General features: G+C 43.6%; 1 protein-coding gene across 1 annotated transcript; it reads left to right on the top strand.

The window, feature by feature from the left end:
* Positions 1–7,157: 7,157 nt before the first annotated feature.
* Positions 7,158–12,870, top strand: LOC143337587 (inositol hexakisphosphate kinase 2-like). Its single transcript, XM_076757221.1, has 5 exons — positions 7,158–7,745; positions 10,195–10,426; positions 10,537–10,706; positions 10,846–11,021; positions 11,118–12,870. Exons 1-5 carry the CDS (start codon positions 7,532–7,534, stop codon positions 11,718–11,720), a joined length of 1,395 nt encoding a protein of 464 aa, XP_076613336.1. The 5' UTR covers positions 7,158–7,531; the 3' UTR covers positions 11,721–12,870.
* The last annotated feature ends 10,191 nt before the right edge of the window (positions 12,871–23,061 follow it).

Below are 23,061 nucleotides of genomic sequence, written 5' to 3'. Positions count from 1 at the left end.
TCAGCAAATCCCTGAAAGCGCCGACTCATTCTGGTGCACTTGTCCGAGACTACGTGAGAGTAGAGAGAGGGACAGGATGTGGGGCAGGAGGGGGTGGGGCAGTGGGAGTCTGTCTGAGACCGAGCACGTGTAACAGACTTGGTGCGGCGGCTTGGAAAGTACCCAAGGGCCACATGCAGACAACCTGGGTGCCCAGATCCTGCACAAGGGATGTAGACCTGACTACATTTTGGGAGCAAACAGAGCTCAGGGTCCCCACTATCAATGCACAGCATCCAATTTTTAGTTATTTATTAGAGGTAAGGAGTCATGGGTAAGGTTGGGGAGGCGGGTGGCTATTTTGGCAGGGTGTAGGTGTGTAAAAATGTGTCAGCAGAGCTATAACAGACCACCTGACAGGAGCTATATATAACCTGAGCTGACGTGTGATAGTTGGTCCTGCTCATGTTTACATAAAGAGTAACATAAAAGATGGAGAAGAAAGCAAAGGCTGGCTCAACTGGCTTAAGACTAGGTTGACATTTGTATCCAACATCACACAGTTTGTTCAATATTAAAAGCTAACATGACACTTCTTTCTGGAAATGTAAACCCCCACTTTCATAAAGCAATTAGCATCCTGGCCTAATTTACCACAACGCAATAAAACCTGAGATATCTCTTCCCACACTGCTCATATACAGTGCATGCTGCCCTCCGAGTTCCCATGGTGCAGAATTGATCCACTGGGTGCAGAAATTGGGCCACAACACTGAGGCAGTTAAATGGGTTTTATTATTTATCACACAAGCATGTGAGTGATGCCTTGTACAGTACACAGAAACAGAAGCTGTGACGCTGCAAGCGATGTGTTTGCCAACACACGCAATCATTTCATGATTCAGTGTAACATGTGTGTTTACTAACACATCCTGAGCACACCTTGAACAAGACCCACCCCCTGCAAACAAGAGGCAGTCAGCTGCTTCCACCAAAGTGGGTCAGGCTGTGGCAAGTTGGTCACTGACAGGCTGGACCTGTCAGGCCGATAGCATGGTATTATCTCCTACAACATATGGAGGCTGCAGCAATTTTAAACACTGCTATTATCTGGTGTTGAGACTTCTTGTGACTGCATGCATTCATCTGCACTTGTTAGGAGCTTTCTGGCCGCTGCTCAGTGCACTAAGCATTGCTAATGTTGGCACACCATAAAGTTAAGCATGTTCTCAACTTTCACTCATATGCGCATGATACGCAGAAGATTCCACAGCTCGTTTCTGCACTATCAGTGTCTTCAAGTGAACTTGAGTTTGCTTATGTTAGGTTACATAAATGTGTTTTCAATTCTCCCACTGCACGTATCCTGGAGGAAGTTGGGTTATGGGAATTATCCAGGCCAACAGCTTTTCCCCTCTGGCTATAGACCACTGCAGCACATGCCTGTGCACACATATATGTTACAATTTAATGGGAGCCAGGAATGTGCTTGAGGAAGGTGTCAATGGACTTGAAGAATCTGTTAAACGCAGTTAAAGTTGTGAGGTTGCTGAGGTGCTCTCCAAAGCCATGGTTTGAGAGAGTAAAGGAAAGCTATCACCAGTGAAGCTGACATATTGATTGGGTTCATATTCCAATGTGTCAACTTACTTTGAAGATCAATGGTATCAAAATGATAGAGTTTATATAAACCCGCTACCTCTATTTTTATCAGTCTGTGTAAACTGCTGTCTGTTTTTTCACTCTTCAGCCTCTGCTTTTGATAAACCTTCCCTGTGTAAACAATCCATAATTGGCCGGTTTCTGACATACTGTGGTTCTTGGCCGTAAGAGGGTTTATTGCCTAGCCAGGCCATTGCCAAGTTTTATTATTCGCAAGAAAATGTGCGTCATCAATAGAGGAAGTCATATCCCAACAGTGGGTTGTTTACTTACTGTATATTACCCTGCCTCACGTTTTACGATTGCATTTATGGTTAAACCAAACATCCTCATTGCTCATCCAAGAATCATTCATGTTTGTCACTGACTGACACTAAATGAACTGTTCATAGAATAATGTACTTATTACTGTTGTCATTTTCTTGATACAAGTGGAACAATCCACATTCTTTAATTGTAGAAAACTCTGAAAATTGCATGGAGAACTTCACTTGTAAAACCAAGTCAATAAGATAAGTTGTTATGGCAAACGTTTTTTACTGGTATGTTTTTATGATGTTGGTAGATAACCACCAGATGACAAACAGGTGTTTTGATTGTAATTTCATCATAAAACAGTCAGTGTCCAATGATCAGATGAGCTTTTTTCCATCGTCAGCAAAGCAAAAGGCAGAAGGAATGATGTGAGGTGTGTGGGCGGTGGAGACGATTGCAGGAGTAAACAAGGCTGCCCTTGACTTGGCATTGGGTGTCAGAGTACCAGCAACACTCATCACTATCAACATGCTTATATGTACTAGACTGGCCTGTAGCTTAAACGAAGGAGGGAGCACCCGCGCCCATCCCCTTTCTGCAACAAGCTCCCTCACCCATGTTTCACTTCCTCACGTGTCTGGGATTGAGGGGGAGGGCTTCTGGATACAGTGGAAAATGGGATGTCAAGTTGGCAGAAATACACTGTTGTGATTTCCCCTACAGAGGAATTTCAAGGCACTCCTTGCCTCACAGTATAAATTTTACCCCCCAATGTTGGCTGTACTGTGCTGTAACCACACAGTCCTTCACTCATTACCTCAGTGGAAAGATAGTCCACTAAAAGTCTATGATTAGGCCGTAGATGTCCAGTGACCTGACCTTGCCTACAACACATGACAGTACATGACATGGTAAATAGTAGCTCCATTTGGAAGCAACCATCTTGTCTCTTTTCTGTTATAAAACCAAAAAATACTGTTTGAAAACACTTGCAATAAGTAATAAACCTCACGTTTGTCGAAGTCCTGGAGCACCTGTTGTAGCAGGGACCACCACAAACCTGATTTTGAGTACCATGCATGGTGTTTATATGTCTGTCTGAGGACAGATTTTGTCAACATGATTATGTCACAAAAATGTATCCCCCCCATCCATGCAGCCGTCCATCCCCCAACCTTACACCAACAGCCCAAATTCTTTTAAGTCGCACACCACTGTATCCCAGTTTCAATCATTCCAGTCTACTCTAAGACAGAGAGACCCTCGTCAGTGTAGCAAGCAGCTCTGTCAGGACCAAGGTCTACAGAGAGCTGGCAGACCTGCTCACTGAGGCTGTAGCAGATGCTGTACTGTCCATTGCGAAACCTCAAGAAAAATGTATGCATGTCTTCTCAATCTCCATTGAAGAGCAGCACAGCCGCTTCCCTGTGCTTTTCTATGGGAATCACTGGGACTGCCTCATCCACTGTGTGGGAAGGGAGGTTTTTTGTGGTTCCCACAAAAAACAGAGCCAGGCAAATAGCAGCCATCCATTACCATACAGTATTCAGAATAATCCATTAGGGAAACTGGGCTAAACTGCAGACAGATGAGTGATCAACTGTAGAGTGATCACTGAGGTCATGGGGATAACATGGCAGAGCGAGATGGGTCACACTCTCTAGGTCACAATAGGCCAGTTCAGTATTGTCTATGCTCTGCACAAATGCAAGTTTATACAAAAGCAGCTACACAAAATTCATTAATTCAGTATGGGCTTGATTTGGTCAGCTATTAATAGATTCCCCTACGCAATGGTTTCATCTCACCTTTACAGTGTTGTATGGTGAATCAACCATATACTGTCTACAGTCAGTAGTATCTGATTGATATCAGTAAGATAAGGCAGGATCAGTTAGCAGCAGCAGAGCAGAGAAAGGTAAGAACTAAGGATGCACTGATCCAACTTTTTCTTTCCCGATACTGACTGGAACACATCATCTTAGGGTATCTGCCGATCCCGAGTACAAATCCAAGACTAACACAAATTTAAAATCATTGGAAATTGTTGTAATCGTTTTAACTAGATGAGGGACAAACTGAGTCGGAAGTGATGGCATGAACACTCAATTTTACATGACATTGTCAAAAAACCGTATCTAATGTGGATTGGTCTGTAAAAATGTCAGTATTGGAGACAACTGGTGCATCCCTAGGAAAATGAAAATATTTCTCCATTTTATTTCTGTAAGTGCTGATGCATTTGTACAGGGCTGACTTCTGCTGCATCTATGGTGGGCTGAGTTTACAATGCCTGCCGTGTTTGTAGAAGGCCATCCATTATACAATGTGCATGGAGGAGGTTGTTGGACGTTGCATCACTGCTGTGCTTCATAGCTGGCTTGAGGGCCCTGTGTCACAGCCTGGACCTATTGTCCTGGGGCACAGACCCATAACATGAGAGGGGACTCCGTGCAAAGCTGACATAACACTGACACATCACTGAGGCCAGAATGACTAGGCTAGAAAGACTTCAACTCATACACATGAACACACACTCTCTTGGGGCCTTCATTCTGTCATTTTAGTGGGAATCGCTGAGTCATGGTTTGTCCAAAGAAATAAGGTTAAATAGTTTAATGATTAACCTTAACTTCAGTTTCAATATTAGTGGCACCATAATAAAGTAATTAAAACACACGTTTGTCATTCTGAAAGTATCTAGAATAAGCTCTCTGAGCGTCTTTATTTGACTAAAGGCCCTTTAGATCTCTCTCTCTCACACACACACAGAAACACTGCTGAGGCCCACTCTACACCTTTGCAATCACACAAGTAAATCCTTCACACGGTAACATGAAACGCCTGAATTTTTTCCTGAAAGACAAACTGGCACCATTAAGTCAGTATTGTTCTGCTGATCCTGGGATCAGAAAGTCTGGGAAGACCAGGGTGTACCTCCTAACCACAACCGCAGAAAGAGAAGAGTGGGTGCCCTGTTCAAGTTCCCATTTGTAATCCCACTGCAGAACTGGAACATCAGAGATTAGTGTGTGATTAGGCTGTAACCGTCCAGTGACCTGAGCCTGCCTACTGTACCTCAGCTTTGTCTGGCCTGGCAGACCAGTCAGACTCATTAGGTCGACTGCCACTCACAAAGAATATCCAGTTTGGTCTCCACATCTGAAGCTTGTTGGGTGAGCAATGACCCCTTACTTTACTCTGGTCCAGAGTAAAGGTTGCAAAGGCCGGCACACCAGAATATAGAGCTTTCACCGTTACCTTGCCCACTAACCTGCATTTTTTTTTTACTTGCAGTTTAATCCTTGCCATTGGTACAGTTTTTTCCAGATACTACTCACAGCCAACACCAAAGATATTTGTCTCTGGAAAATACTAATGCTGGGGAAAAATGCAAACTAGCTTTTAGGGATTAACACCACTGAGAAATGTTCCAGTGTTGAAGTTAGCATCTCATTTCACAGTGTCTTGCAATGTTGTCCCTTTAAACAAAACTTAATAACAGATGGCCACAAACATTGCTCTCAGGGCTCTACTTGTATCAGTGACTACGGATTCAGTTATCTGCCCCTTGAATATGTGTTACGTTGCAAAATGGTGTTGTGATGATGCTTTGTGAATATAGGAAAATTGCTTAAACGGTGCTCTGCTTTGCTTGTGTACAGTGTTGCACACTTCAGCACAATGTCTTTAAGGTGGTAAAAGCAGCATATTCACACTCATAAATTTGATCCTGTTCAGGTTAGATCAATTAGATCATGTTCAAAAATGCTGTCTTCTCATTTATTTTAATGAGACTGGCCAGCAAAAAGAGCTGGACCAGGCTCCACCATTGCCACTGCATAATGCAACATCATTGGCAATAACATGCACTGGTCATTGAAATACCTGGAAATGCACATTTTTCTGAGTGGCCAATAGCAATACTGCAGCACAAAAATCCCCTCTGGACCAAAATGCATCATCGCTGCACATCACCATTGTAAAAGACAAGTATTAAAAACTGTTAACAGGAGAAACCAAATCTTTTCCAGAGCCTGCTTGGAGGATGAGATGATGGATCACCGTTTTTCATGCTTTTTTGTTGGAAAGCCATGCCACCAGTGTCCATAGTTACTGACACCAATGCTGTTACTTCAAATATATGTCTAAAGATGATGTTGGGGAAGAAGACAGTGATGTGCACGTGTAATCCATTGTACAACCTGTATTACCAGGGTTTTGGGCATATTCTGTGTGTGTAACTTTCACTCGAGTTATCTTGAAGTAACACAGTGCTTCAGACTGATGGATGTATTATTATGACTGGACTTTCTGGGCCGTATACCGTTTTCTCACTATTACCTGTAGCAACAGTGATGCAGCCCGTTGTGCTTGCTTAATACAGGCCTAGCTCTGGTCTAAGCACGGCCTCATCTTGAGCCCATTATCATAATGACAAGTGCCCTACTTGGAAAGAGAGTTTACATTCCTATCCAAGTCACACCTCAGATTTCATTGTTCAGCATAATTAAACCTGATTTAATGGATAGTTATTTTGGCATCACGTAGTGCACTCCTCATATGACCTACTCAGTTTGTGTCGTCTGATGACATGTGCTGGAGGCTATGCTTCCAAGTCATAAACATGGGACTCCCCTTGGTGCTGTCCACTTCTTGTGCCAATGGTGTAATACAAACGCTTTCCTCCTGAAGTTTCTCTATTCAAGACTAATCGTGCAAGGTATTTATTATCACTTCAACTGAGGTTTAAAATCCACACAGGTAACACATTTAAGCTGAATTGATATCTGACATCCACTACTACCAAACACACCCTCTCATCAGTGAGATATAAAAACATGAGACGAAATTGCAAAATGAAAAATAAATGGCTTGTGGTCAGTGTCCTTCTTGCCTACATTTTCAGTTCTCTCCTTCAGTTTGCTAACAGGGATATGTGATGTTACAAATCAAGATGAAAATTAAAGTGCAGCCTGTCTCCAGAGTAACAAGAGCGATGAAACTTGCATGTACATTAAAAAAATAAAAATTAAAAATGCCGTCAGTGTTGTATGTTTGTGTCTAGTATTTTTCCTGCTCTCCCCTCCCCCCTGTTTTCTCTCCTTCCTCTTTGTTTGCGTGATCTGCTTGATCCTCTCCTAGGTGCCTTGTCTCCTCCCAGCGACAGCCGCGGCTCTGTGATTGGCTGTTTGTGTGGAGAGGCGGGCCTTACTGGCTGCTCGTGCTGCTTTTCTGGCTGGTGGATCAGCTCCGTCGTCAGTTTCGGTAACAGCCAGACGTTGAGGACAGTAAGGACAGTCATTGCTTGAAAACGTTTTAGTAGCTTCAAGGCTGCACATATATCGCCTTTTATTACACGTACAAACACGGAGATTATCCAGCCCCACGGAGGAGTTTTGTTATTTGTCCTCCGACAAGCAAAAAGAAAGGAAATAAGGGATTTTGTCGCTGCCTTCGTCCTTCCTGTCAAGCCCTTTGTTTTTCACTGCTGCGCTCGAGCAGGCGACCAGTAGCGCCCCCGTGCGAGCCAACAGAAAAGAGCTCGAGGATAGGGAGCCAAACGAAAGGTCGAGCTTGTTGCCTCCAGAGCGACGTGGGTCCCCCCAGCTCAATTGTCCGATGCGGAGTGAGGATGAGTCCCGCGCTGGAAGCCCTCATGCAGGCGGACGGGACTCCTTATCCCGGAAAAGGGGTGATGCTTGAGCCCTTCGTGCACCAGGTGGGAGGCCACTCCTGCGTGCTACGGTTTGGGGAGCAAACAATCTGCAAGCCCCTCATCCCTCGGGAGCATCAGTTCTACAAGAGCCTCCCTCCAGAGATGAGGAAGTTCACCCCACAGTATAAAGGTAAGACCCCCGTCCCAAATCTGCAGGAAGTGTCGAGCTGTCTGTCCAAACAGCGCTTGTGTGATGGTGTGTTGGTGCCTGGCGTTAGTCCTTTTTTTGTTTTTCCTTATGTCTTATATAATACTGCTTGTAATATATAATGTTTTATTTGCTGGATTTAATATTACACTGGGAAAAAATGCATTGGTTAAAATGATATGGATATTGTTGTGCTTTGGGTTCAGTGTGCTTGTAACAGACTGGTGCAAGGACTTCCAGAACATGGTGTACACAACAACACACCACAAAATGTATTTTTATATCTATGGATAGATACATTCCTGTTTGCAGAGGCCTCATAATGTGGCTTGAGTACAGTGTCCCGTATTGAAGAAATTGGCAGGCACCACAGGGTTCAAGGTGGGGTTTCAAGTGGCATCCAAGCTGGTGCTCGGTCTACCTGCCAGGGAGAGCCGTCAGGCATCTTTCAAGTGCTGTGTCTGTCTTTCAAGACTGCTAAGGTTTCAGGATGAGAAGGGGATCAAAAATAAATTAGGCAGATCACCAGGGGAGTAGTTCACAAGTCAGTCAAGGAGATTTCCAGGTCTGGTTACAGGTGCACAACAGAAACATGGACACAAATACACATTTCACCTACACACATGCTTTAATTGGAATATCATGTGTCCTGGTGGAGTGAAGGCCCACAGCCTCTCACAGTTTCATGCACAGACACAGATAAACCTAGTACATACTGATACGTTCAACTTTATGCGGCCGTGTGACGGAGGTAAGACGCACGGGTGGTATCTGACTCCTCAGTAATGCAGCATGGGACTATAAAAAGAGCCACACGAGGAGTGGGATTTGGAGATAAGGTAGTAGAAGACCTCTGGGGCCTTCAGATGCACCTCAGCAGTGACGCTCTTCTGTGTCTTACGTCCCACACAGTTGTAGGAAGAAGATTTGTTGCTGTGCTTTATAAAAAGTAATTTCTTGTGTTCACTAATTTTGGGTTGAGATAAAGAAATTTCAACAATATCTGATGGTTTCAGGGACATCTTGCAGTGGCCTGTAATGAGAATAAAGAAGAAATTCATACTCGTCCACTCAGTGTTCACAAAGATTCAGACTGAGGGTTTGAATTCCAAGATACAGATATGAAAGAAGGATTGGACAACCAGAACTTCGGAACCCAATAAAACAATAGACACTGATAACGATCAGCAACCCCTGCTAATATATTGAGGTCAATTAATGCTCACTGGGCTGTAAAAAATCTTAATTGATTGACTAATTCATGAGCCCTTCTTGTGAAGTAAGATAGTGACTCACAAGTTCCCACACTGTCTAAGGTGGTGTGATGGCAGAGCAGCTGGGAATGGACAACGCAATCCATAAGGACAGACTTCAGGGCAGGCCTTCCTGCAGGGTGGTGACGTCAGCGCACATGACATCAGCCAGGCCTCGGCCTGCAGAAGAAAGGCGGATGCTGGGTCCTCAGGCCCGCCGCCTCACATGCAAAGACAGTATAATGCATTTTTAAACACCGGCTGCGTTTAGGCAGGTTGTCACCAGAGTACTCTGCGATGTATTCTGTTGTTCAGTTGCTGTTTTGCAGTATGTCTCCTACTGCCATTTGCGATGTTGGATGCAGTAAATGTATCGCCTTTCGACTGGGATGCTGTGCATCCATATCTCTGCAACTTTCTCTCTCGATCAGTTTCGACCACATCCCTCCTTCCTGTCTGGCGTTTTATCTGTATCAGCCGCTGCAGCTGTGATGTTTATTCTCAGTGCGACACCTCCCCCACCCCACACAGAGATGGGCAACACACAGGTCCTTTTAGGGACTTTTGGTAGGGGCTGGAAGGGGGTCTACCGGAGTGCCTGTTTGTGGATCATGTAGTAGATTAGTGATGACGTTAAAGTACACTGTGTTTCTTTTAAGCCCCTCTACCCCTCTCGGGGTTGACACCTTTGAACAAACTGCATCTTTAACTGTTGGTCTTCTTTCATGTATTGTGAGCAGTGTAGACAGGCTGAGTGTCACTAAATGATCGTGTAGCGTTGATTACCTGTAATGTGGTTCAGCAATGCTTCTCCGTAGCTTGTTTGGCTGTTGTTCATGTATGTTTTTGTTTGCGGAAAGTCAGAACTGTACTTCATTGCAGACTGATTGAGACTGTTAGAAATTTCTGTGTGTTTCACAGTTGTTAAATAAAGGTCTGTTCAGTTTGACACATTTCAGTCTTGCGTGGTTTTTTGTGTCTCTTGCTTCCTCAATAATAACTGTTTGTGCTCTGAAATGTTGCTCTTGATGTGAAATGCTTCATTAGTTAATGTGCTTCCATCTTTCTGCCGCTCTCTAGTCGCAGCCTCCATATGACATATTAATGTGTGTTTTTGCGCAAATGCCTGTATGAATGTCTCAGTGTCTCACTTCTCAATGCTTCTCACCCTCTCTCAGGTGTGGTGTCAGTTAGCTTCGAGGAGGATGAGGAAGGGAACCTGTGCCTCATTGCGTACCCCCTGCACAGCGAATCGGGGGACCTGGAAAACAAAGATCCCTCAGCCGACTGCGAGCCCAAGAGCAAGATGCTGAAGTGGAGCAACAAGAAGCAGTCCTCTTTGCTCCTGGAAAATGACAACTACAGCAAAGACAGAGCTCGACACAGCCGTAAAGAAGACAAGATCATGAGGTGAGGGCGCTTGTCATGGCAGCTTGATGTTTTCAAAGGCGACAAGAAGCTTCATGAATGAGATCTGTAACACCAAAGCTGACATATCTTCTGTGTTGTCCCCTTTGCAGTTATAATCGTGATGACATGCAGCAGCAGCAGCAGCAGGCGGAGGTTCTCTATTTCAGCCTGGAGAAGGGCAACGTGGTGCCACAGATCAAACACAACCCCTGGAGTCTCAAATGTCACCAGCAGCACCTTCAGAGGATGAAGGAGAATGCAAAGCATCGCAACCAATACAGTATCCTTTCATGAATGAACAGACGTACCCGGGTTCGCAGTGAAGAGGGGCGGCTCTTATCATAATAACACGAGTATGTTTACACAATGTGTTAGTTTCAGTCCTTTGCTGCTGTTTGATCCTTGACCCTTTTTCACAGAATTTATCCTTTTGGAGAACCTCACATGGCGCTACACAGTACCATGTGTTTTAGACTTGAAGATGGGAACTCGCCAACATGGGGACGATGCATCAGAGGAGAAGAAAGCCCACCAGATCCGCAAGTGCCAACAGAGCACATCTGCCTCTATTGGCGTGCGACTCTGTGGCATGCAGGTACGGTAGAGATGCGGCACGGCTCCTCTGCATTAATGCTCGTAAATATTATTTACGTGTGCAGCTGTAGCGCTCATGTTTCTGTGTGACCTGCAGGTGTACCAGTCAGACTCGGGCCAGCTGATGTTCATGAATAAGTACCACGGTCGTAAGCTGACACTTGCAGGCTTCAAGGAGGCTCTCTACCAGTTCTTCCATGACGGGCGTCGCCTGCGTCGAGAGCTGCTGTCCCCAGTGCTGCGCCGTCTCCGAGAAATGCAAGCCGCCCTGGAGGCCTGCGAGTCCTACCGCTTTTACTCCAGCTCCCTGCTCATCATCTACGACGGAGACCCTCCCAGGGCTCCCAGTAGACCCAGACACCGTGGTGGGGAAGAAGGCGATGAGGATGAGCCCTCTGATGAAGAGGAAGAGGAGGAGGAAGAAGAAGGGGCCTTCGGTTTCCCTCGTTCCTCCTCCGCCGGTGGCAGTGCTGGTGTGGCCGGAGGGAGCAGCAACAGTGGCAGCAGTCGCTCCTCTCACGGCGCCGGAGAGGCCAGCAGCCCCGTGGTCGATGTGCGCATGATTGATTTTGCTCACACCACCTGTCGGCACTATGGAGAGGACAGCGTGGTGCACGAAGGCCAAGACAGTGGTTTCATCTTCGGCCTCCAGAACCTGATCACCATCATCTCCCAGCTGGAGGATCACAGTACTGACTGAGGCTGCACTGGAGCCAGCGCGGTATAAATTTTAAGCACGGGAAGAGCTCACTGAGCTGAAAGCCCGCTACCATAAGGTGCATCGTCCTTATGCCTACACGGGGGTCTGACCCTCCTCTGCTCGGAGGGAAGATCAGGCACCTCGGGGTCAGGGGAGAGTCGCTGTGGTCATTGCTGTGCTCTCTCTTACCTGCCAGAGGACAGGGCTGCCTGTGCCCTCACTTGCACTTTTCTCTTTCTGAGACTGCTCCTTTTCTTTGTCATACGTGGTAGGAGAGCTGTTGTATGAGATGGCGGTCTCTCAACAAACACAGGGACTCCTGTAGCATCGTGGGACCCTTCTCCTCCTCTCCTCCTCTGGTACAGATGAGTTTTTTATTGTTATGTTCTCTCTGAGAGAGAAAGAGTGAGGCAGAGATAATTGAAGTGTAGTTGTAGGAGCCTGACGTGGTGCTTTACCTGTGATATGACATGAGGTATTGTTTGTTTTGTTTTGTTTTGGGGGTTTTTTGGGTGGGGGGGTTGGACTACCGGTCCCAAACAGCACAGCACATTATTGATGGGGAAGTTGACTGTACAAGCTGACCGTGGCTGGCTAGGCCAACAGCTTTGTAGCAATTGAACTTAAGCTTGTGGGAAGGACGTTTTGTGTTTCTACTGGTGTTTCCTATGACCCTCATAACAAACCTGGTTTGTGAGTCCACTGGGCACTGGGATTTACACTTTTTTTGGTGGAAGAACAAGATTATTTAGGTCTAGAAGAAGGGATTTGCCTTTTTTCAACAGTTGTTCTCAACTGTACCCTTTTGCCTATAAATGAAAGACTTTTTGCTAAGGGGATAATATCCTTGTTTTGTCACTGTCTTTGTTTTTGTCTAATTTTCTCCTCTTCATTCCTGAAACTTTGACTAAACAAAGAGAATATATTGATTTAAAAACACTAGCTACAAAGACTATATAGAGACTATTTATTTGAAAGGATTGTTTAAAAGCTTAAAAAAAATGGAAACAGCTACATTCCATATTACCACTCAAAATGTTCTGTTCTGATACCGACTTTGATTTATTTTATTATTGCAAGAGCCGATACCTCTCTTGTATACCTGTGTGTTAAGTGTCTTGGAAAATAAAGGCATTCATTTGTGGTAAAAGCTGCCGTCCGTCTTGTGTTCATTTACAATATATACTGTTTGTGACTAATATGCATTCACTGGATAGGAAGTAGTGAAGTGGGGGAAAGGAAAATGAAATGTGAGCAGGATGCTGACACCAGATGTGAGTGTTGTAACAAAAGGAAACAGTGCTGTCGAAAACGTGACTCATCCTTTGTGCTGAATGTTACAGAAAACATTGACGATATACCATAACTTTGTCATCTTAACCCTCCACAGTACAACTAAAAACACTTTCTGCTGTTCTGAGTGATTTATCTCTGCCTCTCAATGCACACGAAGAAAAAAACTGGGACACTGTAAAACATAAATGCCATAATCAGAACAGTCAAAATGCTTCACCTGGCGCAGAAGAACCAGACAAAAAAGTCTTTTGTTTGTCTTTCATCCAAATACAAAGTATACAGCTGAACAAAATGTTCTTCCTCACAGGCCCAAGGTGCTACTACACAAATAATAAGAATAAAAAAAGTCAAATAAAATAGAATGGAAATATAAAAAGCCATATTGTAAGTTGTAATACTGCAATGAAATAGAACATGCCCATATGGAGTCCTGTAAAAACCGGTGAACAGACAGGACATGGCCAATAACCTCAGGGCTGATCGTACTTAATACGTTAGTTTCTCTCTGGCGTGAGACAGCTTTTGATAATTTGATATACTACTGCAGATGAGTTTGATTGCTAAGAGCCCAAACACCAAAATGAGAATGTGATGTGGTGATGTTGTGTGAGGTTGATGGACGTAATCCTCAGGCTTACATCAGACACAGATGTGGTTGAAGATGTCTCAAACAACTGACGTATGAAATCATTTGGTTCAGAGACGATGGCAGTGTTTCAGATCAACATGGCTGAACGCTGGGACCTGAGATTGTTTGCAGTAACAGTGAGTTATAATGTGATTATCAGCCCTGACATCAGGACCCGGTACTGCTTACTTCTTCTGTGTGTAAATTACATAATTTACACAAAATTGATCCACAGGAAAGTCTCTGCCAGGGGAACAGGTTTTCCTCACTTTCCTTTGTTTTCTCAAGAGAAAGCATAAATACAAAGGTCGCAAACCTCGCTTTGCATGCGTCATCGTAATTACACAGTTTGTTATTAAGCAGTTTAGTGGAGAGTTTTGGCCCGGTTACCATTCAGCTGCGACATCGGTGACTGATCTGCAGCAGGTCTCAGATTATGCACTTCAAACAAAAGAAGAAAAACTTCCTTTAAGTCGGAAGCATTACAAGGTGTTAGCCAGCAGCTACACGCACAAACAGCTCCAAAGCAACAACCTCAGATGACCTCTGTTTTTTCAATACGCGGCATGCACCCTGAAAGATGCTGCCTGTCAAAACCAGCAGCTTTATGGTCAGCCTAATCGGCTTTCCAGCACCGGAAAACACTGTGAGCTAAGGAGGGTAAGCCCATGGCTGTGTGGAAAGTATACTACACCTAGGCTGTCAAGAATACACACACTTTCTCATAGTGGAATGAATACATTTTTTATTTTTAAAAAATGAAATATGATCCTAGGATTTATAGTCTTTCTGATGTTTCTGTGTGTACTGCAAACGACACTTGTTTGTCTATATTAGCTGACAGGACACACTGGTCTGACTAATGATGCCCAATAAACAAACTGCAGGCCTTCAGGGGTTTCAACCAGCACTCGTCTGCCATCCATCATCACACCCGCAGGTCAGTGACAACTGGCTGTGACTCAGAGCCTTAATATGACCCACATATCCACACGTCATGGGCAATACTCAGTTACAAATTTATTCATGCATGCAAATAAACAAAAATGCATTCCCAAACAGATACGGACAGATTATCAAAACCGGTTATGGCTGCAGAGCTGTCTGAGCAACGAGACATTCTCTTGATATTTGTGAGGATTTGTCTCTTATCTGTCGGCCCGTCTGTGATGATTGGTGCAGTTTGGTGCAGCGAACTCATCAGAGGAAGGCGAAGGGAGAGACGGGCAGTTCAGGACAGATGCCAGCATGAGGCACGAGATGAGAGGGATTATCGTTTCCTTTTTTCAGATCTAAAAATAACCAAACATCCCCTGCTCATCTGCTGCCTGCTACAAAACAGATTTAGATGAATATGTTTTGCTCCACTATGGCACCGGCTCAAGCTTGTTCATATGGTCTTAATGATGAAGTCCACAAATCTGACTGAATTATGAAAGAAGACTCCGTCCCCTGTGGACCGAAACATTTCATCACTTCATTTGCTCTGTTTTATCTTTTTCAGATGAATGGGCTTGTCTGTCTGTGTTGTGTCTGTGTTGTATGCATGTAGGTGTGCTTGAGTGGGACAGAGACAGTTACCTTGGTGACTGAACTTCTCTTTTTTTTAACATTGACACATTACTATGGCAACAGCAGCAGTATTTTTGGCAGCACGAAATGCAGGGGTGGTTTGGCCTCATTGCTCACACGAAAATATTAGTATAACCTGAACAAAGGACACCTGGAATAGAACTAATTTAAACTGATGTCATGCTGTGGAGCAAATGACCCAAAAGGCATCAGTTTGATTTTCACTGGATTACGAGGCTCTCTTGATTTCAGAGTCTTGCAAGAAATCACCATTTGGCACAGCACTGCACTCAGGATTATTGCAAGTGTGATCAGTTATTTGCTCAACATTCTGGTTTTGCAGTGTACTATGAGATGTAGTAAAGCCTGATTGACCCCAATAACACTCAGGAAAGTGCAAGTTATGTTGTCAGAGCCGGTTTGATAAATCTTGCTCTGATGATAACACATGCATGCACAGCTCTTAGATGGAACTGCCCACGCAGGTGTTTGTGTTTGCCAGAAGGAGGCCTGCAGTGCATACATGGTGCTGTCCGACCACATCGTGTGTGTCACCACAGTTCAAAGGTTGGAATTCTTACCTGATTATTCATCATTCTGTCTACCTTAGCTTCTCAAGCTGATGGCTTTAAAAGGAATTCTGTTGAAGACACAGTCTCAGGCTGAGAAAGAGAGGTCACTTCTCTGTGAAACCATGCAGTGAAATAGGATGTGAAAATGTGCAGTACAGCATGTGCACCCCCCCCCCCCTCCCTGCAGCAACAGCAGAGAATTGTATGTGAGCTTAAAATAACCCAGACAGGAGCACAGCGACACAGGGAGGTATGAGTTTGTGTCATATGAAAAATATTTTGACCAGGGGTGTATGAGTCTGGAAGTATATGAGCTTTGCAAGTGGACTCAACACAACATAAAAGAGCCCCCTCACTGTTAGCGTCAAGTATTCAGGCCTGTAGACTTTAATGTCACTCCAGTCACTGTTCCCATCCCATCCACTGTGAAGTGGACATTTCTCAGCACTTGATGTGAGCGTGAGCAAGTATGTGAGCATGATGTGCATGACTGCGTGAATCCTGCGTGTGTGTTTTAAAACTCTTACCCAGCCGGTCTAACCACCCAATAAGACGAGGGGGGGATATTTGGCAAATTTGTACTCATATTTCAGCACACACAGACTCATTCTCCCTGCAGCAAGCATAGTAACGTGTATGAGTGTGTGTCATTAAAATAACCCAGACCAGACAAGACATGCAGACAGAGCTGTTAGTGTAGAGTGGACTCTGGAGTAATCTGGACTGAGCCTGATGACTACAGACCACTTAAGGTTCATTCTTGCAGGGTTATGTCAAGGCTTGTCACTCAGTGGGATTGTTTTGGTTCTCTATGATATATGAGCTTTCAAGATCTAAAGGTGAAATATGGTCTGGAAAATGGTTATTTCTTTTACATGATTATTTTATGAAAGAGGTGGCAACTGATGCTGGGTATAAACAGTTTAATTCAAATTGTTGTGAATGCATACAACCAGACCAGACCTCATGTCATTTCAGCCTTTACAACCCCAATTCCAACAAAATTCAGGGGCGCTGTGTAAAACATAAATCCTTTCTGACATATAATCAATTGAAAACAGTACAAAGATAATATATTTAATGTTTGACATCACTGACTTCATCGATTTTTGTAAATATCTGCTTATTCTGATAAGGATGCAGCAACATGTTTCAAACAAGTTGGGACAGGAGCAATTAAAGATTCGGAAAGATGTGGAATGCTCCAAAAACACCTGTTTGGAACATTCCACAGGTAAACAGGTTCACTGAAAACAGGTGATAGTCATGATTGGGTATGAAAGAGGCATCCTAGAAAGGCTCAGTCGTTCAAGTGAGGATAGAGAGAGGTTCACCACTTTGTGAACAAATGATTGGATAAAGGATGTTACGACATGGACTCAGGAACGCTTTGTAAAATCATTGTCGGTAAACACAGTTTGTTTGCAAATGACTGCGTCCTGGGTTTTTTTTTTTTTTTTTTTTATCTATGCTTTACATAGTGACTACCACAAACACACGAGTATGGAGAGAGTTTGGCTGGAAGAGTCTGACCAGGTTCTTCATAACACCCCAGATCAAAAGCAGACAGCTGACCACCCAGCAGCCACGTGGCGACCTGGAGGCCAACCATACTAACCAAACCTTCTTGAACAGTGTAACTGCAACCATAAAAGAAATTATGGGTTATGGCACTCAAAACCACTGTGCCGTGATGTTCCTACAAGGACCACACACAACATGTCATATGTTCAAAGACTGTGATGTCACAGCCTCTTATGCAAGTCCTGCTTGAACCCTGGTCAACAGATCAATCAGATAACAACATATGGCCACCAGGAGGAATAAAATGACAGTTGATCAGAGGGAGGATTTATGATACAATAAACCTGAACACGCTGTGCTCTACTCTAACAACTGTTGGCCCATTTTCCTATCAGGCCTGTTGTACCACAGCTTTACCTCTTTACTTTTAACCCCGCTCTCAATGTCTTAATGTAGAGGCTTATTACCTCTTTAACCTTTGTCCCTGAAGGCCTAATAAACATCAGCTGAAATGAATGACCTTATAAGGTATCAGATAGATAGATAGATAGATAGATAGATAGATAGATAGATAGATAGATTTTTTTTTTTATCAAACCCCATTTGGTGAACTCGATCAAGGAGCGCTGAATCTTGGTCTTACACAGTATACATATAGAGTGGGGGGAGTATGTTTATCTGATTCTCAGTTTTCCTTTGGACTGGATCCCAGTTAGCGCTGGGATTATGTAACGCCTCAGTGGTGTTACAGAATGTTTTGTCTTATTTCTCAACAGCTGCCATTAGGGGATTATTTATATCACCAGTTCAACAGGGGTTTGTTGTCTGTTTAACAACATCACGTAGTCTATTTCACACATTTATACAGATAGGTGATACATTAGAGAATAAAAAAACAGCAGCATGAAGTGTGTCAGGTCACATCAAGCCCTCACTGTTGAACTGTGAACTGACATTTGTTCAAATGTTTGATGAATGACAAAAACAAATTCTGTCAAAAAGGTCATTTTTTGTTGATCATCTAACCAGCTCATCATTTCAGATCTGATCTTGACCATCAGATCATATGTAATCCGAGTCTGCTGGAGTTTAATCTTCTGAAAAGAAGCAGATAACACAAATGTGTTTGCTGTGCTGCTCTCTATCATATCAGTCCAACATCTACAGGTGTTCAGCTGGGTTTAGATCTGGTGACTGTGAAGGTCATGATATTTGATTCCCATCATTTTCACAATCATTTTCATGCTGGACAGAAACGTTGCATGCTAGACTAAAACTGATCAAACAGAATAACTTTATACTGGTTTGCTGTGACCTTTCTCTCTATGGGGACTAGTGGATTCAACACAAAATAAAAGAGCCCCCTCACTGTTAGCGTCAAGTATTCAGGCCTGTAGACTTTAATGTCACTCCAGTCACTGTTCCCATCCCATCCACTGTGAAGAGGACATTTCTCAGCACTTGATGTGAGCGTGAGCAGGTATGTGAGCATGATGTGCATGACTGAGTGAATCCTGCGTGTGTGTTTTAAAACTCTTACCCGCCGGTCTAACCACCCAATAAGACGAGGGGGGAATATTCTCCCTGCAGCAAGCATAGTAACGTGTATGAGTGTGTGTCCTTACAAAAAACCCAGACCAGACAAGACATGCAGACAGAGCTGTTAGTGTAGCGTGGACTCTGGAATAAACTGGACTGAGTCTGATGACTACAGAGCAGTTAAGGTCCACTCTTGCAGGGTTATGTCGTGGCTTGTCACTCAGTGGGATTGTTTTGTTTCTCTGCTGGTGAAAACATGACTCCATTAATCTCTCTTGCAAACATTTTCCACCACATACATGTAACAGTAGACATTTTCCCTGCTGTAATTGCAGTGCCTGTAGATGGATTATAATGAATGAGTGTGTCTGTATGTGGGTGGAGCAGGTATGTTTCAGTGAAAAGTCCTCAGTAGCTGTTCTCATTCATTTGCAGCACAATTATGTCACTGGATACTTTTAAATTACTGTAATAAAGATTATAGCAGCGCTCACTGACAATGGTTTACTCTCATTATGGCTTGTTCGTTTTCAGCTCGTCTTGCTTTCACAAGACAAAGTAGGTCTTCTTCATTGTGTGTTGTATTGTATTGAGTGATTTTTAGAAAGATTTGATCTATTCTGCTCAGATAAAGCTGTACACCTTTGTTGATTCTATTTATTGAAGCTTTTGCAATAAGTAATAGTTTTAGTTGCTATCTCATATTCTACACATTAACATTATCAGCAAGGAACAACTGCTCTTTCAAGACATTTTACATTTGATTTTGTTCAAACAGAAGAAACAACACATCTAATGTCAGGAACCTTTAAACAGATTACATAACAGATGCACTGAAGCTGCACTGAGCACAGCTGTTAGAGTGAGATTAGCAGGATGACAAAAGCAGAAACAGCAAACGGCTTCCTCCAGCCCTCTGGCAGTTAAAGGTGCTATTATTTGCCAAGCTTTATCTCCAATTTAGATGTCCCACGTCACTTTTTTCTGTATCCCCCTCACACCGTCCACTCTTTCCACAAATAGAGCTGGATTAAAAGTATACGGACAGTGACCTGTCTTAGCCATGCTAGCTGCATGGCTGCAGCCATGATCATCTCAGTCAACCCATCACTTTGATCCAGACTGATATCTCAACGTCTCTTGGATGGATGGCTATGAAATTGACATCTATGGTTCCCACGCTGTATCCTACCAACTTTGGTGATTCGACGAACAGCAGCGGGACGTTCTTGTCCCCCTATAACTTTAGCATTTGACATTTTGGGTGCCATCAAGTCAAAATTTATTGTGTCCAGCCTGCTTTGGTTTGTGATTGAATTGAACATAAGAACTAATAACATCTCACTCTTTCTCAGCTGTGCTTCGTTTAATACTAATTAGCAATTTTAGCATGCTCACACGCTAAACTAAGATGGTGATCATAGCAAACATTTTACCTGCTAAACATCAGCATGCAAACACTGTTATTGTGAGCATGTTAGCAGGCTAACAATGGGCTCAAAGCACCACTGCACCTAAATACAGCCTCACAGAGGTGCTGGCATGGCTGTAGACTCTCAGTTTTGGCTCTCTCATTCCAATTATTTCGATGAATGACACAACTAGGGTAAGTGTTCAGCTTTGCTTCGAGAGACTTTTCCTCCATATTTAACTCCACTGCTGGAACGAACCTACTGTGTCTATTTAAAGCTGAAGAGTTGAGCTGTTCCTCATTAACCCTCTAAATCTGTGTGAGAAAACGTCTGCTGGGAGGAGTTAGTTGTCTTTGATCTGTAGATGTTTATGTAACTTGGAGCATAAAGGCGAGGACACAATGTTCTTCTGTCTGCTGGATCACCATAGTGGATTAAGGGGATGTCAAATCCACCAGTTAAAACCCACCGACCTTAACCACTGGCCTATAGAACGGCAGATATACTGTATTACTGTGGCAGTGATGTATATTGGCAGTCTTTAGGTTCCCAAGAGATCACAACAGCTGTTCTCCGCAGAGACGACCTCCTGGATCAGAGCACTGAAGGCTGCTCAGACAACAGGTCAACAGTAAGCCGCCAGTGAACACAAACAATCCACAGTATAATCAAAATCAGTCATTAGAGGATCAGAAAATACAAAAGCAAGGGAACTTGTAGAGAGACACAGATGTAGAGACAGAGACGTCTAAACAAGTTTCTCTTGAAAGATGAGTGTTGTACTGCTGTGGTTTCTCCAGAGTGACAGCAGACAGAAAACAGATGAAGACGAATAGCAGAGCTGAGCAGGGAGTGACTCACACTGTTTGGTCTCATGGTGGTCTTATGACTTTTTACTCCCACTCGGGTTCTCGTGTGGATGCATGCCCCCCCCCCCCCCCCCCTTCCCTCAAGAATCTCATGGACAATCCAGGGAGGTGGGACATGGCAGAGAACGTAGTACTATCCCATCACTGTAAACATCAGATTATGGACTTTCCAAAGCTGTTGACAACTGGTATTACCTGCCTAAATCAGGATTCCCAGTAATCTACTACTGTGATTATCTTGAAGGCCAAACACAAACAAGCACACATAAAACAAACACAAGTCATATTGTGAATGTGAGTCTTTTGATCCCGCTTATCGAGACAGCGCGGGATTGTGTATGTGGGTGACCTGGTTTGGATGGGGGGGCGTACAGAACAAGAAAGTGTAGCTCTCATCTCTTGTATCAGAGTATGATGGACTCTCCGAGACAAACGAGGAATGAGATGAATGTGAGACAAAAAATGCAGAAGAAGAAAAGAAAGACGGTCAATGGAATTCAACATTCCTTCATGACACAGCAAAGTCAAAGCAAAGAGGAGTGATGTATTAAGAGTGTGTGAGCTTGAGATACACCCGAATGCAGCTGTCATTGAAGCAGCCATTGCTTAAAACTTAAGAGACTGTGGAAAAATATGCTGCCTGTGTTGATTGAGACCAATAAATGCTGTAAATGAGAATTTAAAGTCAATTCAGTTCAATGTCTATTCTGCTGAGGTGAATATTAGCAACACATTAGATAATGTCAACATAAAACCTCTACTTTTACACAGTATACGTGCAGTAAGGGTGAAATAATTTGGTCTTAAGTTTCTTTGCTACATGATCCCATCTCTGCCTCTCCCTCATTTCCTGTCATCTCCCTGCTTTGAAGTACATACTTTGAAGTATAAAAAGAGTAAAATTGCCAAAATATGAGAAAAAAAAATATTGCAATCTTTTAATGACTTTAAGGAAAATTTTGACATTTTGGGAAATGTGTGTTCTTCCTGAGAGTTAGATGAGAAGACTGGTACTACTTTCATGTTTGTGTGTTCAGTGTGAAGCTGGAGCCAGCAGCTACAAACACCTCCTGAGCTCTCTGATGATGATGTTTGTCTGGAAAAAAAAAAAAAAACCTAAAAATAAAGCAACAATTGAAGGAGTTATGTAACAAACTATTGCCTGGGTAGGGGAATTTACTTCCTGGAGTGTCAACTGGTTACTTTACAAATTGTACTGTATGTATTTTGTTTTTTGTGCAGATTGAACAAGTTAGATACAACTTTGCGGTGCTGGTGGAAGGCGTTTGCTCACATTGGACAGCAGGCTTGTTGTTTCCCTATGTTTTCTTTATTGTGCTCAGTTAAGCTAACCAGCTGATCTAGCTTCAGACTCAGTCCAAAGTGCAGAGTGCAGAGTGGCATCAATCTTTTCATCTTATCCTCACCCAAAAGCAAATAAGCATTGCTTTTTTGGTCCCACTTAGACTTTTGTTTTGGGTCTTGCTTTAATTGCAGCTACGTTGTTGTTGCTTCACTCATACTGTCACTGTGGTGATGACAAGTGACACCTGTTTTTCTGATTACCACCATATTTATTGTCCATGTTGCCTGGGGCTGTTGACCTTTAAAGTCCTTTGTCTGCTTCTAGAGTTGATGTCCTAAAAATGTCACGAACCTGCCAGGTGTGGAAGCTTCAGAGAGAATGTCCTCGAGAGGTTACATTGGCCTCAGCACACCTGTGTCCTGCTGTGAAAGAACCAAATGAAGAACCGCGCTATCAACAGACAAAACCTTAGATAAAACCTTCTGTTGTAGCAGCTTCTCACTTATCTTTTCCCTTGTGCCGCAACACTGTGGGCATCTGTCATCAGAGAGTACTCTGATAGACTGAGCTCTTTTCTGCTACACTGTGTACACCGTCTTCTTCTTTCAACCATGTGAGAAATG

This window comes from Chaetodon auriga, chromosome 2 (assembly GCF_051107435.1).
Source record: "Chaetodon auriga isolate fChaAug3 chromosome 2, fChaAug3.hap1, whole genome shotgun sequence".
In the NCBI taxonomy this organism is placed as follows: Eukaryota; Metazoa; Chordata; class Actinopteri; order Chaetodontiformes; family Chaetodontidae; genus Chaetodon; species Chaetodon auriga.
This window is presented reverse-complemented; position numbering and strand designations above follow the sequence as displayed.